This window comes from Balaenoptera physalus (genome assembly GCF_965194825.1).
Source record: "Balaenoptera physalus genome assembly, chromosome: X".
NCBI classification, from domain to species: Eukaryota; Metazoa; Chordata; class Mammalia; order Artiodactyla; family Balaenopteridae; genus Balaenoptera; species Balaenoptera physalus.
In genome coordinates, this window is record NC_138903.1 from 13,486,009 (window position 1) to 13,501,580 (window position 15,572).

General features: G+C 41.9%; 1 protein-coding gene across 1 annotated transcript in view; it reads right to left on the reverse strand.

Moving 5' to 3' along the window:
• Positions 1 to 15,572, reverse strand: part of ACE2 (angiotensin converting enzyme 2) — a 61,269-nt gene that overhangs the window by 12,253 nt on the left and 33,444 nt on the right. Inside the window, 7 exon segments of the mRNA XM_082447337.1 lie at positions 3,772 to 3,870; positions 6,241 to 6,385; positions 8,924 to 9,150; positions 11,751 to 11,920; positions 15,221 to 15,237; positions 15,240 to 15,302; positions 15,305 to 15,316. Of these exon segments, the coding sequence (XP_082303463.1) occupies positions 3,772 to 3,870; positions 6,241 to 6,385; positions 8,924 to 9,150; positions 11,751 to 11,920; positions 15,221 to 15,237; positions 15,240 to 15,302; positions 15,305 to 15,316 (733 nt within the window).

Genomic DNA, 15,572 nt, shown 5'->3' on the forward strand with positions numbered 1-15,572 from the left:
CAATCGATCCTTATGGCAGATCAACAATATTATTTCCACTTTACAAATAAAGAAACTGAGGCTCGGGGCTTAGCTGGTGGTCCAGTGGCTAAGGGTCCGTGCTCCCAATGCATGGGGCCCAGGTTCGATCCCTGGTCAGGGAACTAGATTCCCACAGGCCGCAACTAAGAGTTCGCATGCCGCAACTAAAGATCCCACATGCCACAACTAAAGAACCTGCATGCCACAACTAAGACCCGGCGCAACCAATTAAATAAGTAAATAAAAAAGAAAGAAAGAAACTGAGACTCAACAAATTCAAGATCTGGATCTAATAGGGGAAGAACATAGGTTTTGGGACTTCAAGTTAAAAATGCTTTATTACAGATATTAGTTGGCCTGCCGGTTCAAGATGGCAGAGTAGAAGGATGTGCGCTCACTGCCTCTTGCGAGAGCACCGGAATCACAACTAACTGCTGAACAATCATCGACAGGAAGACACGGGAACTCACCAAAAAAGATACCCCACATGCAAAGACAAAGGAGAAGCCACAGTGAGACGGTAGGAGGGGAGCAATCACAATAAAATCAAATCCCATAACTGCTGAGTGGGTGATTCACAAACTGGAGAACAATTATACCACAGAAGTCCACCCACTGGAGTGAAGGTTCTGAGCCCCACGTCAGGCTTACCAGCCTGGGGGTCTGAAAACGAGAGGGGGAATTCCCAGAGAATCAGACTTTGAAGGCTGGCGGGATTTCGACAGGACTGGGGGTAACAGAGACTCCACTCTTGGAGGGCACACACAAAGTAGTGTATGCATCAGGACCCAGGGGAAGGAGCAGTGACCCCATAGGAGACTGAACCAGACCTACCTGCTAGTGTTGGAGGGTCTCCTGCAGAGGCGGGGGGTGACTGTGGCTTACTGTGGGGACAAGGACACTGGCAGCAGAAGTTCTGGGAAGTATTCCTTGGCGTGAGCCCTCTCAGAGTCCGCCATTAGCCCCACCAAAGAGCCCGGGTAGGCTCCAGTGTTGGGTCGCCTCAGGCCAAACAACCAACAGGAAGGGAACCCAGCCCCACCCATCACCAGACAATCGGATTAAAGTTTTACCGAGCTCTGCCCACCAGAGCAACACCCAGCTCTACCCACCACCAGTCCCTCCCATCAGGAAGGTTACACAAGCCTCTTAGATAGCCTCATCCACCAGAGGGCAGACAGCAGAAGCAAGAAGAACCACAGTCCTGCAGCCTGTGGAAGAAAAACCACAATCACAGAAAGACAGACAAGACGAAAAGGCAGAGGGCTATGTACCAGATGAAGGAACAAGATAAAACCCCAGAAAAACAACTAAATGAAGTGGAGATGGGCAACCTTCCAAAAAACAATTCAGAATAATGATAGTGAAGATGATCCAGGACCTTGGAAAAAGAATGGAGGCAAAGATTGAGAAGATGCAAGAAATGTTTAACAAAGACCTAGAGGAATTAAAGAGCAAACACCTAGAAGAATTAAAGAACAAACAAACAGAGATGAACAATACAATAACTGAAATGAAAACTACACTAGAAGGAATCAATAGCAGAATAACTGAGGCAGAAGAACGGATAAGTGACCTGGAAGACAGAATGGTGGAATTCACTGCTGCGGAACAGAATAAAGAAAAAAGAATGAAAAGAAATGAAGACAGCCTAAGAGACCTTTGGGACAACATTAAATGCAACAACATTCGCATTATAGGGGGTCCCAGAAGGAGAAGAGAGAGAGAAAGGACCTGAAAAAGTATTTGAAGACATTATAGTCGAAAACTTCCCTAACATGGGAAAGGAAATAGCCACCCAAGTCCAGGAAGAGCAGAGAGTCCCAGGCAGGATAAACCCAAGGAGAAACATGCCGAGACACATAGTAATCAAAATTGACAAAAATTAAAGACAAACAAAAATTATTAAAAGCAACAAGGGAAAAATGACAAAAAACATACAAGGGAACTCCCATAAGTTTAACAGCTGATTTCTCAACAGAAACTCTACAAGCCAGAAGGGAGTGGCATGATATATTTAAAGTGATGAAAGGGAAGAACCTACAACCAAGATTACTCTACCCAGCAAGCATCTCATTCACATTCGATGGGGAAATCAAAAGCTTTACAGACAAGCAAAAGCTAAGAGAATTCAGCACCACCAAACCAGCTCTCTAACAAATGCTAAAGGAACTTCTCTAAGTGGGAAACACAAAAGAAGAAAACGACCTACAAAAACAAACCCATAACAATTAAGAAAATGGTAATAGGAACATACATATCGATAATTACCTTAAATATGAATGGATTAAATGCTCCAACCAAAAGACACAGGCTTGCTGAATGGATACAAAAACAAGACCCATATATATGCTGTCTACAAGAGACCCGCTTCAGACCTAGGGACGCATTCAGACTGAAAGTGAGGGGATGGAAAAAGATATTCCATGCAAATGGAAATCAAAAGAAAGCTGGAGTAGCAATACTCATATCAGATAAAATAGACTTTAAAATAAAGAATGTTACAAGAGACAAGGAAGGACACTACATAATGATCCAGGGATCAATCCAAGAAGAAGATATAACAATTATAAATATATATGCACCCAACATAGGAGCACCTCAATACATAAGGCAACTGCTAACAGCTATAAAAGAGGAAATCGACAGTAACACAATAATAGTGGGGGACTTTAACACCTCACTTACACCAATGGACAGATCATCCAAACAGAAAATTAATAAGGAAACACAAGCTTTAAATGACACAATAGATCAGATAGATTTAATTGATATTTATAGGACATTCCATCCAAAAACAGCAGATTACACTTTCTTGTCAAGTGCACATGGAACATTCTCCAGGATAGATCACATCTTGGGTCACAAATCAAGCCTCAGTAAATTTAAAAAAATTGAAATCATATCAAGCATCTTTTCTGACCACAATGCTATGAGATTAGAAATGAATTAAAGGGAAAAAAACGTAAAAACACAAACACATGGAGGCTAAACAATACCTTACTAAATAACCAAGAGATCACTGAAGAAATCAAAGAGGAAATCAAAAAATACCTAGGGACAAATGACAATGAAAACACGACAATCCAAAACCTATGGGATGCAGCAAAAGCAGTTCTAAGAGGGAAGTTTATAGCTATACAAGCCTACCTCAAAAACAAGAAAAATCTCAAATAAACAACCTAACCTTACACCTAAAGCAATTAGAGAAAGAAGAACCAAAAAACCCCAAAGTTAGCAGAAGGAAAGAAATCATAAAGATCAGAGCAGAAATAAATGAAATAGAAACAAAGAAAACAATAGCAAAGATCAATAAAACTAAAAGCTGGTTCTTTGAGAAGATAAACAAAATTGATGTGTATAAAATGGATGACTAATAAGAACATGCTGTATAAAAAAATAAAATAAAATTCAAAAATTCAAAAAAAAACCATATTAGTCACTCAAAATAAATAAATAAATAAATAAAAATACTCTATTACAATCACCCTGCACTCTGTCAGTGACAAGAAGACAAACAAAAATATATTTCTATTTCTCCCAAGGATACTATAAATTCCCTGATGGTGGGAGAAAAGATCTCATGTAAGTTTTATTTAACTCAATACATCGTGTTGAGTTAAATCGAATTGAAACTGATCATCTATTTTGAGGATCTAAGGGGGAGGTGAATGGAGATAGAAAAAGAAATTAGAGTTGTCACTCTGTCCACAAATCCTAGAAGTGAAACAGAAGAAAACTGTCATTTACCGGATGAATGAGTAATCTTCAGCAACATGGAACAGACATGCGGGGTCACAGTATGTTTCGTCATGGGGCAGAGGCTCCACCACCCCGACTATCTCTCGCCTTTGGGGAAAAAAGAAGATACATTAGCTCTGGGTCACTCATCGTGAGAAAGTATGGATGGTGCCATTAGTGCAGTGTCATCAGCCAATGGCATTTCTACTGAAATTGGTTGTCAGGTGAAATTGAAACAGTGTAAAGAATTACAGAATAAAGTGCATCATGTAGTCATCTCTTTATTTTTTAAATTCAGCCGGTCTACAGCATTGGAGAATAGCTGTACCTTCAAAATACTAATTTAATAAAGTGCATTGCGTGGCCAAAGACATACAGTGCAAGTCCTAATAATTCCTTTCCGGCACCACATTTTATGGGCTCCTCGTAGGCGGAATTTTCTAAAATTGAAATCTCACTGATTCTTCAAGGCTAGCTCAAATGTCCCCTCCTCTGTGAGGCCTGCCCCTGCTCCCAACCACCTGCCAGCACAGTGAACCCTCCAGCTCCCTTGGCCTTCTCTAGCTCTGCCTCCTTTGCCACTTCTCTCTCCGTTTTGTAATTATTCACATACAGCTCCTTCTTGCCCTGGAGACTTGAGCACCTAGCGGGCGGGGCTGTGTTTTGGTCATCTTTACAGTTCCAGTGCCAGACACGATGGCCAAGGCTAAGAAAAGACCTCACATGGATTCACTGAATGCACAGAGTAATTAATGCATTAATGAATCATTTTAAGGGTCTGATTCCATGTACCTTTGGAAATAAACTAAAAGGGATCAAAAATTAATTCAATCAGAAAAAAAGGTAGGGAAACCATGTATTTGGCCTTGTTTAAAGTGAATACATCCGTCCTTTCTGATTGTGGGATCATGATAGACATAATTTCAGTACTACTCAAATGCTAGCAACAGCTACTACAGATGCTGCCTCCTCCCTCCCAAGGAGGGTTTATGTCACCAGAGAGAATCTTGGCAGAAGAGTGGCACTGACTTCAACTTACGGATATGGGGCTGAATGTTATAATGGTAGATCTTCACCACAGAGAGGAAAAATAAAGAAAAATAATTGACAGGAGTCTGACTAATAGATGGTGAGGAGAAGCTTTCTTTCTTTTTTTCCTTCATTCATTTGTTTGTTTGTTCATTCATTCCTTCTTTCCTAACTTCCTTCCTTCCATCTTCTTCTGTAATACTTTCATCATTTATTTCATACTTTCATGTGCCAGGCACTGTGCAAGGCACTTGGGATACGGTGATGAATGAGGTAGCGCTGAAACTATTGGAAGGAATCGCCCTCTGTTGCCCAAATACAGCAGGCTCTCACTAGCTTGGGATTCTCTCCCTTCCCCTCTACATACCCCTGGTTAAATCCCACATCTTTCTCAAAGCTCAATTTGGATGCTTCTCCTCATCTGACCTATCAGCCAGGGTTTTGGATCCCCCCTTGGATGCTCATGGATGCCCACATTCTCCCATCACAACCCAACACGTTGCAGTGGTTTCATTTCCCGCATTCCTCCATAGACTACAAGTTCTTTGAAGTCGAGGAGAACATCAGAAATGATCAGCATCGGATTCCCCAGTGCTTTACCTAAAATGTGGGGTTAATATTTTTGTTTCAAAGAATGGACAAAAGCAAAAATAAAAATGAATGAATTGATCACTTCCCAAATAATATCACAGTTTAATGGGTGCCTCAATACTTAAGATAGAGCATGAGAAATTATGTCACTTGACCCTGCTGGGGGGTGGGGCAGAGCCAAGGAACCATTATCTGAGAAAGCTCCCAAATGGAGACTGAAAAAATAAAAAGGAGGCAGTTAATGTGGTGTGTGTGTGTGTGTGTGGTATGTGATGGCATTCCCCTAGCCTGAATACACTTCTCTCTCATTTTCACATATTTAGCCCCACACCACTAGATTTCAAGATTTAGCCACTGAAATCCCAGTTATTCTCTGAGAACTCCAGTGCTAGTTGTCTTACGTGGGTTCTCACCCAAACAGACCCTGAGACCAGACCCTGGGACGTGATCCCAGGAAACACAGGCAAAGGAGTGAGGAAGTGAGACAGGAAAAGGAAAGCAGCCCCCAAAAGGTGTGTTATCAAGCAAGTCACCACAGTGGGTAACTGGAGCCTTTTCCCACTGAGGAACTCTAGGATCCCATGTAGAGCACTCACCTCAGAATTCTCCCCGCGGAGGGCGAGGGAGCTGAAGTACTTATCCACCAATTCCCATCACACATAGTTCCTCAGTCTTTTCTCCATAGGAGGGTTCTAGTGACCAGAGGAAGCCCTCAGGCAATAAAATACAGATACTGCTACTAAGTATATGATGTCTGTGTGTGTATGTGAGTGTGTGTATACAGGCCAACCAAATGCTTTTAAATAAACAGCAAACTCATGAGGAAACATTTTACTGATTGCATATTCATTGACTTACTTCATCTCCCACCACTTTTGCATCCACTGCTCCTTGGGTATTTCACCCTTAAAGACCATCCACCTCCACTTTTCTAACATGTAAGTAAACGGTAGAGTTCCAACAATTTGAAGTGCTTGTTTGAGCAGGAAGTTTATTTCTGTTACTGAAAATAAAATGGGAAAGGATAAATATTAAGATGAGGCTGACAGTGGATGTCTTGTATTAGATAATTTCCTAATCTCAAGATATTATTCCTTAAGATATACTTACTATAAAGATGATCGCGTGAGAAATATTGACAGTGGACATAATAATATGTATATATTCGTTTTCTCAGCTGAGGGATTTGGAGTAGGGTGAAGCCTTGGATAGATCAGGTTAAATAAATCCACAAGGAACCCCTAATCCTTTTTCTTCATTAGTTTCAGTTGCCTTCCTTAAGTACTTCTTATCAGAGCTAATCAGGGGTATTTTATCTACTTTCCTAGTCATACTGTTTATCTTTTTTTTGTTTTTTTAAAAATTTATTTATTTTATTTATTTATTTTTGGCTGCGTTGGGTCTTCGTTGCTGTGCGCGGGCTTTCTCTAGTTGCGGTGAGTGGGGGCCACTCTTCATCGCGGTGCGCGGGCTTCTCACCGCGGTGGCTTATCTTTGCCGCGGAGCATGGGCTCTAGGCACGCGGGCTTCAGTAGTTGTGGCTCACAGGCTCCAGTAGTTGTGGCTCACGGGCTCTAGAGCGCAGGTTCAGTAGTTGTGGCACATGGGCTTCGTTGCTCTGCGGCATGTGGGATCCTCCCGGACCAGGGCTCGAACCCGTGTCCCCTGCACTGGCAGGCGGATTCCCAACCACTGCACCACCAGGGAAGCCCCACACTGTTTATTCTTGTAAGCTCCATGAAGGCAGTGACTGTCAATTCTCATTCAAGACTGTATACCTAGCCTGGTGTCTGCTACATGATGTCCTCTGTGAGTCTTTGCTAAATAAACAAATATTAAACAGATGTGGCCAAAAGCCAGTAAACCAGGGAAGGGAAAAAACAACAAAAACGAGCCTCCCTAGAGGAAACCATCCACTGGATAATCAGAAGTACAATGTACTTTAAATTTACTGACATCTTCCTTACCTGAGTTTAAAATGCTTTAACAAATTATGTTATTTCATTTATCCTTTATTATTGATGTAAAAAGGCAGTGGAGCTCATATCTAGTGCGTAAATGAAGCTCACTGGAATGTAAGCAGAGGGATATTATCTACTTGGCACACCAATGTATTTAGTGTCTTTTAAAATGCTTTACACATAGTAAGTGCTCAATAAATATTTTTGGAAGAAGAAAGGAAAAGAGAGAAGGAGAGAGAGAGAGAGAGAAGGAATGAAGGACCTTATTTTGTTTAGCATCATTCACAGATCAGGGCCAGAGCCAAGGAAAGAAGCAGGAGTTTTTCAAATCAGTGGTTTAACCATTCCTAGTACTGTCTTAGTGATTCAACCATCTTTGACTGCTGTCAAGGAATATTAAAAAATGATAAAACTAATAATGGTCTGTTAATCGACTTGAGAATGATACTTTAAAATTAGGAAACAGGTGTGGTTACTGTGAACCCCCTTTCCTCTGTTGCTCCCTTCATGGGAGGATGCCACTACTTGTCTATTACCCACTGGGTCTGTGCTCACAGTAACTTTTTCAGACATGATGATGGCTTTACACTGACCTACTCCCAGGTCCTTGTGAGATCATCAGGGTCTGGAGCCAGAAGTCAAGGCAAAGTGAATTGCCCACACAAGGATGGAGCTCATGACCTTGACCTCATCGACTAAATGTACTAGTAGGCAGAGCTGATGTTTATGTCCCAAATTGCTAAAATGAGGGGAGAGAAATACATGGGAAAGAAGAACATATTTGGCTCTAAGTGTCCTCCTTTTACAAGAAAGAATCCTCACTGAAAAATCTGGATCTCATGAATATTTGTTGTGTTCCGTCAAGTCCAACCCATCCAAAGAGAAACAGGCTGCCTCGGGCAAAGATGCTGAAGGATAGCCTGAATCTGAGGGGATGTTATGGGGCAAATTCATGCTTCAGCCACATGAACAAAACGTTTCAGTCTCCTCCAATCTTGATATTCCACCACCTGTTCCTTAAGAACTCCCAAATTTCAAGTTATACTTTGCTTTGCATAATATTATGGGAAAAGTTATAGATTAGGGCTCTGGTTCCGGTTCTGCCATGTTGCTTCTTGACCTTGGGTTAATTATTTTCCCTCTCATGTCTTCAGTTTGCTTCCTCTGCAAAATGGTTTTTAGAATCTGTTCCAGCTCCACTGTTTTGGTTTTTACCTAGAACCGGGGGATTCAGTCAGAACTCTGACACTAATTAGCTGGGTAACCTTGGATAAGCCATTTCAGTTCTGTGGGCCTATTTTGGCATCTTTTTAAAAGCTTCTGTTAGATGGTTCTTAGAGTCCCAAGACCATTCACTTAGTTACCTCTCTTATGCCCTTTTCAAAGATACAAAACCAGAAGCTGGAATATTATGCTATATACTTAAAAAATTTTTTTAACCAGTAGCAATTTCCAGTTACCCATAAATAACTTATATTTTACATGGCAAAAATTAAATATATCCTATGCATGACAATAAATACCTTTGCCCATGTCAGACTATAGAATACCCAAAACAGGCCATGAAAAAATGTCCGTACCATTGTCTTCATAAAAATCAGGTGGCAGAAGACCAAGGGCTTTCAAATAGTGAGGTGTAGCTGCAGAAAGTGACATGATTTCCCCAACAGCTTCATGGAAACCTTCATTAGCTCCATTTCTGAGCAGGAAGGGCTGTGTGGCATACGCCATGTCATACTGGATGTGCCCCATCTCGTGATGGGCTGTCAGGAAGTCATCCATCGTCACCTTTGTGCACATTTTGATCCTGAACAAAAATGGGCAAGATTAAAATGAATCTCATTGAATTTCATTTAATCATCACAATAGAGTTATATGGGATTTCCATAGCATGGATCACCTTTCCAAGATTTATTCACCAATGATTCTTGAGGACCTATCTTGTACGTCCTAGAAACTGTACTAGGTGCTCAATATAAAGTGATGGGCAGGGCTGAATCTTGTCTTCCTGATCACAGACTAACAGAAAGGACGATAAACAGAGTCATCTACTACAAAAACTCTGAGGCAAGTACTCTATAAGTGATCAGTAGACATGGCCTTGGGCACAACAATGAGTAAATGGAGGCATAGTCTTCTGGAAGCCCCAGGAAGGGCATAACTCAGGATGCAATGAGCAAGCTGGACCTTGATCAACATGCAGGGGTTTGCCAGGCAAATGGCAGGGAGGGACAAGAGACTGACATTCCTAGAAGTGCTCAATGAGGATGGCTTGAGAAAAGAATGTGGCATTCAGGACACAGCCAGCAGTTTGGTACAGCCAGGACATAGTAGTAGTAGGAGAAAGGGCTAGAAATTGATATTTGGGAATCATTAGCAGGTAAGTCAGGGAGTGGATGTGATGGCCCATGAAGCTGTGTAGGATGGCAAGAAAAGAGGACCAAGGACAAAGCCCCAGGAGGTCCCAGGATGTACAGGGTGGAGAGATGAAAAGGAGACAGAGAGAGTAGTCAAAGAAGTCCAGAAGGAATGACGATGCAGACACCAGTGAACAACAGCACTTCAAAGACAACTCCTCAACACTGCCCCATGCTGTTGTGGCCCAATGGTATAAGGAGGGCATTTGGCAATTAGGTGCTGGTCCTTTTCAACTTGGCAAGAGCAATTTCATGCAGATGAGTGTAGGGGTCATATTTCAGCAGGTTCAGTAGTCTTCCCACCACTCTGAGCACCGCGTCATCCCCCTGATAAATACCCTTTAAGGACTCACGCTGCTCAGGAATAAACTCAGCCTCCTTTGTACACCCCAATATGACCTCCTTCTCTAACTTGGTTTTTCTCCATACTCTTTTGGCACAATTATAAGAATAGCTATTATATAGTTAATATCTACTGTGTGTAAGATCCTGTGCTAGGAAGCTTACATACACTTACTCATTTTTCAACTTCACCCTAGTACTGGAGTTGGTGAGCTATGGCCTGCAGCTGGCCACCTGTTGTGATAGATTAGGCTTTACTGGGACACAGCCCTAACCATTTGTTTCTGTATTATCTATGGCTGCTTTCATGCCACAAGGGCAGAGATGAGTAGTTGCAACAGAGACCTGCAAAGCCTAAAGAAACTGTTTACTATCTGACCCTTTATAGGAAAGGATTGCCAACCCCTACTCTAGCGCATGCAGCTGGGGCCCTGCCTAGATCTGCTTTACCAGAAAGATCCACCCATCTCCCAGTTGTCTGAGTCCTGGCTGTTGGCCAACAGCTGCTTCCTTCTTTAATGTTTTTGGCTAAATGGGAGGTGCCTCAACCAGGAGGTTATATGGCCCCATACTTTGGGGCAGTCCACAGCCAATGACTGAGTAATATGGGGTACAAAAGGCCAGTCCTCTTGTCTCAAGATGTGACCAACTCTGTGGTACAAATCATGCTCCAGAGAGCCCCGTGGGATCAGGCTGAGGCCAAGTCTCTAGCAGAGACCACATCCTTACTTAACTCTTTCCCCTGCCCCATCCTGCTTCCCTCACTCCCCTTTGCCTGCAAGCTCTCCCTCAGTGAAACACGTGTACAAGAATCTCCATCTCAAGCCAGGGAACCCAACCTAAGACACTCACAAACCTGCCAACTGGGAATTACGATTCCACTTTACAGATAAAGAAACTGAAACGCAAGAAGGTTAAATACCTTGCCCAAGGTTGCCTAGTCATTAAGTGACACAGCTGGGATTAGAAAGCCTGTGCTCATTCTGCCATTTCACACAGACCCTCCTTCACACGCCCTTTATTCTAGCCTAACCTGCTGACTCCAGTACACAACACTGGTCCTGCCTCTCTGCATCTGATCCTGCTATTCTCCCAGCCCGGTGTCCCTCCCAGCTCTGTCTGTCCAAACCCTTCTTGTCTTTCAAGCCCAACTCAAATGCCACCTGAAAAGCCCTGTCTGACCCAAACCCCTATTCCAGGTGTGGTCACTTATCTTCCAGTTCTCCATGGAGTGTTCTCTGTGTTTCTCTTAATGACACATACCAGCTTATCTATTCACCTGTCCTAGCTCACTCAGAAGAGGGAAATGGAGGTGGGTATCAATGCCTGACTCACATATCCATCTTCCATAAATCTTGCACCAACCCTTTCCTCATGGGGGCACCACCATACCCATGACCATGCAACTCTAATGGGTGCATATCATCTCAGATGAGGCAAACTGTCTAAAGGTTCAAGTTAGGGCTTGCTGACAATCCCCTTTTCCTTGGAAAGCCCAGATGTGCTCTCATGGACTCCCAGCCTTTGTTCAAGGAAAATTCATTCATCTCTTCTGTGCTCAGAGGAGCAGAGAAGGAATCCAAATTCATCCTCATCCCTCCATTGTCTCCCATTTTAGTATCAGTTGTGTAAACATCAGCCTCACTACCTGAAGTCACCCTTCCCCAGGTCCCATGCTGTGGGGTGGCAGACCACTTTCCGGCCATCGCCTGGCTCAGTTAGCATGGAGTTAACCCAGAATTCTTGAGTCATATTAGGAAGGCCAATAGACACAAAGAACTTCTCAGCCTCCTTGAATATCCTCTTTGCATCCCAGGACTGGAAAAAAAAAAAAAAAAGAACAGCATTTAATTCTAGCATTAAAATCACAGCATTCTTTCTGTTGGATATGTACAAAGGCATAACTGTTCTGGACAGCTTTCACAGCGTTTATACTCTTTGTCTCAGTAATCCTGTCTCTAGGGAACTAACCTAGGAAATTCTCAGAAATTAGGTCGAAGAATTACGTTTAAAATGATTTTTATTATTATTTTTCAATTGAAATAATTTGATATATTGTGTAAATTTAAGGTGTACAACGTGTGAAATGATTTTTAATAGGGGGAAAAGTGGAAACAACCACCAGAATGGTTAAATAAATAATGATGCCTTTGTGGAATGGAAAATCTAAATAAATTAGATTTATAAAGAATTTTTATTGATATTTTTAATAATTTAATAGTGAAAAAGTAAAATATATAAACCACTTCTATGGTATAATCTTAATGAGGAAATACATTAAAATGTTAACAGTAGATGGGGTGAGATTATATGTGAAGTTTTTTGTCTTTATTCTTTATGTTCCAAGTATAAACACAAACGATAATGACCTTCTCTTTGCTAAAAACTGTTCAACTCAAGACAACAACCCTTGATTGATCTCCTTCAATGGGCAAGGCCCTGGCATTAGGGTCATTAGAAGACACAAACAATAAAGCAGACATGAAGTTGCGTGATTTTGGAACCAAAAAGGCCCACATGTGATCCAGCAGCCAATGGGTAGGGGGGCCTTGGCTTCATAGTCTGTATGGGAATCTAAACTTTCAGAATGTTCTGGAACTGGAGAGGGGCAGCAGAAGGTGTGTGCGATTCAGCAAACTCTTCTGGGAACCAGTGTCTCTGGAGCTGACCAAGACTTCTTTGGAGATAAGGCTCATTTTCAGTCAAACTAAGTTTGTATAACTGGCAGATATTTAATGAATCACTTTTTAGTGACACAGAAAGCTTCCTTTCATCTTAAAGACCAGTCAAGTTTGTTTTTTCTCCTATGTCAGCCTTGGGGATATGCAACTGGATATAACAGACACTATGGATATTTTCTTTGACCTTTAAAGGCTTAATGTCAGGCAATATTGCTATTGGTGAGTATGGCATTCTTAAGGAGAATGAACAAATACTAAAACAGTGTAGACTGGCAAGAACAGTTAACATCTGCTGAATGAAGAATGAATGGATAGAAAACCAGGCTGGAAATATTAGGAGTTCTCAGTTCCAACCTTAGTTATCACTGACTGTCTTTGTGACTTCGAACAAATCATTTACCCAAGCCTCAGTTTCCTCACCTACAACATGGAACTATCACAATACCTGTCCTGGCAGTCCCATAGGTTTGTCGTAAACATAACATTAGGAGAGATGGTGGGGGTGAAAACACCGTAGATAGGCTATGGAGCTACATAAAGATGGGCCTCTGCTGCTGCTCAACTGCCAAGTGGGGCTACAACAGCTGCAGGAGTTTAGGGGCCCTTGCAGCTTCACGTTTTCATTCTGCTATGGACTTTTCCTAGGAGTATGTTACGTAGGTGAAGATGTTCATTGCATTGCTGCTTACAGATTTAAAACTGTTAACAAGCAGTGCATAAATAGTAAACCATGGTGCAACCATCTGAAGAAATTTTACGCAGCCAATAGATGTATGATGATGGATCCTACCCAGAAATGTAGGCTATTAGCTGAATAAAGAAAAATACACAATTATAACTATAATATTATTTAATCAATGGAAGGGAACATAGAGAATTTAAACAATTATACCAAGATGGTAAGAAAAGGTTATTTTAAAACTATTTTAGGGCTTCCCTGGTGGCGCAGTGGTTGAGAGTCTGCCTGCCAATGCAGGGGACACGGGTTCGAGCCCTGGTCTGGGAGGATCCCACATGCCACGGAGCAACAAAGCCCGTGAGCCACAACTACTGAGCCTGCGCATCTGGAGCCTGTGCTCCGCAACAAGAGAGGCCGCGACAGTGAGAGGCCCGCGCACCGCGGTGAAGAGTGGCCCCTGCTCGCCGCAACTAGAGAAAGCCTGCGCACAGAAACGAAGACCCAACACAGCCAAAAATAAATAAATAAATAAATTTTTAAAAAAAACAAAAAACTATTTTAGACTTGTAATATTTTTAACAATAATGATTTTTTTAAATTAATTAATTTATTTATTTATTTGGCTGTGTTGGGTCTTCGTTTCTGTGCGAGGGCTTTCTCTAGTTGTGGCAAGTGGGGGCCACTCTTCATCGCGGTGCGCGGGCCTCTCACCATCGCGGCCTCTCTTGTTGTGGAGCACAGGCTCCAGACGCGCAGGCTCAGCAATTGTGGCTCACAGGCCCAGCCGCTCCGCGGCATGTGGGATCTTCCCAGACCAGGGCTCGAACCCGTGTCCCCTGCATTGGCAGGCAGACTCTCAACCACTGCGCCACCAGGGAAGCCCAACAATAATGATTTTTAATATGCAAAAATCTTCTAATGATATCCTTTTTTTTTTTTTTTTTACTATTCACAGAGATTACTGACTACTTAGCAATGACTAACTTTATTTTTTTTTAACATCTTTATTGGAGTATAATTGCTTTACAATGTTGTGTTAGTTTCTGCTGTATAACAAAGTGAATCAGCTATACGTATACATATATTCCCCTATCTCTTCCCTCTTGTGTCTCCCTCCCTCCCACCCTCCCTATCCCACCCCTCTAGGTGGTCACAAAGCACTGAGCTGATCTCCCTGTGCTATGCGGCTGCTTCCCACTAGCTATCTACTTTACATTTGGTAGTGTATATATGTCCATGCCACTCTCTCACTTCATCCCAGCTTACCCTTCCCCCTCCCCGTGTCCGCAAGCCCATTCTCTACGTCTGCATCTTTATTCCTGTCCTGCCCCTAGGTTCCTCAGAACCATTTTTTTTTTTTAGATTCCATATATATGTGTTAGCTTACCGTATTTGTTTTTCTCTTTCTGACTTACTTCACTCTGTATGACAGACTCTAGGTCCATCGCAATGACTAACTTTAGAAAGAGTTACGGCAAGCAGTTGATAATTCCACATCTTATTGCTTAATGGAAAACTCAGGTCATCTCTACTTTTAATATCTCTCAGCAAGATCAATACCATACTTATTCAAGGTACTTGATGTCACTGACATTGTAAACTACTTTTCCATGAAAAGACAGCTACATAAGAAATAAATTTAAATTAGCTTGAAAATTTTCTCATTTACCTGTTTTCATAAGACAAGAAGAGAAGGACGGCATAAAAAGAAATGAGGTCGAGGATTTAGATTTGGTTTTCAAGGTGTCTTCTTCCTACCTGGTTCCGCATTCTTTGGTAACATCTATGCTCGGTTTCTCTCCAAAGGGGACTGTCAAAGGGTACAGATTTGTCCAAAATCTCCCCACATATCGCCTATTAAAAAAAAGATTTCGTTAATACGTGACAAAGACACAGAAGTATAGACATGATTTTACATAGTGCATGAGGTGGGACTGGTAACAGGACACAGAGTATTCTAGATTTAATCTAGTTTCTGTGCTTCCTTTTCACTACCTCTTTTTCTCTTCCTTATTTTATATTTTCAACATTCCCTTCTTTTTTTATCGCCTCTAAAAGGTTAAAATGGCAGGAGATGATGTGGCTAGGCAAAGCTTGTTAGAGAATCTCC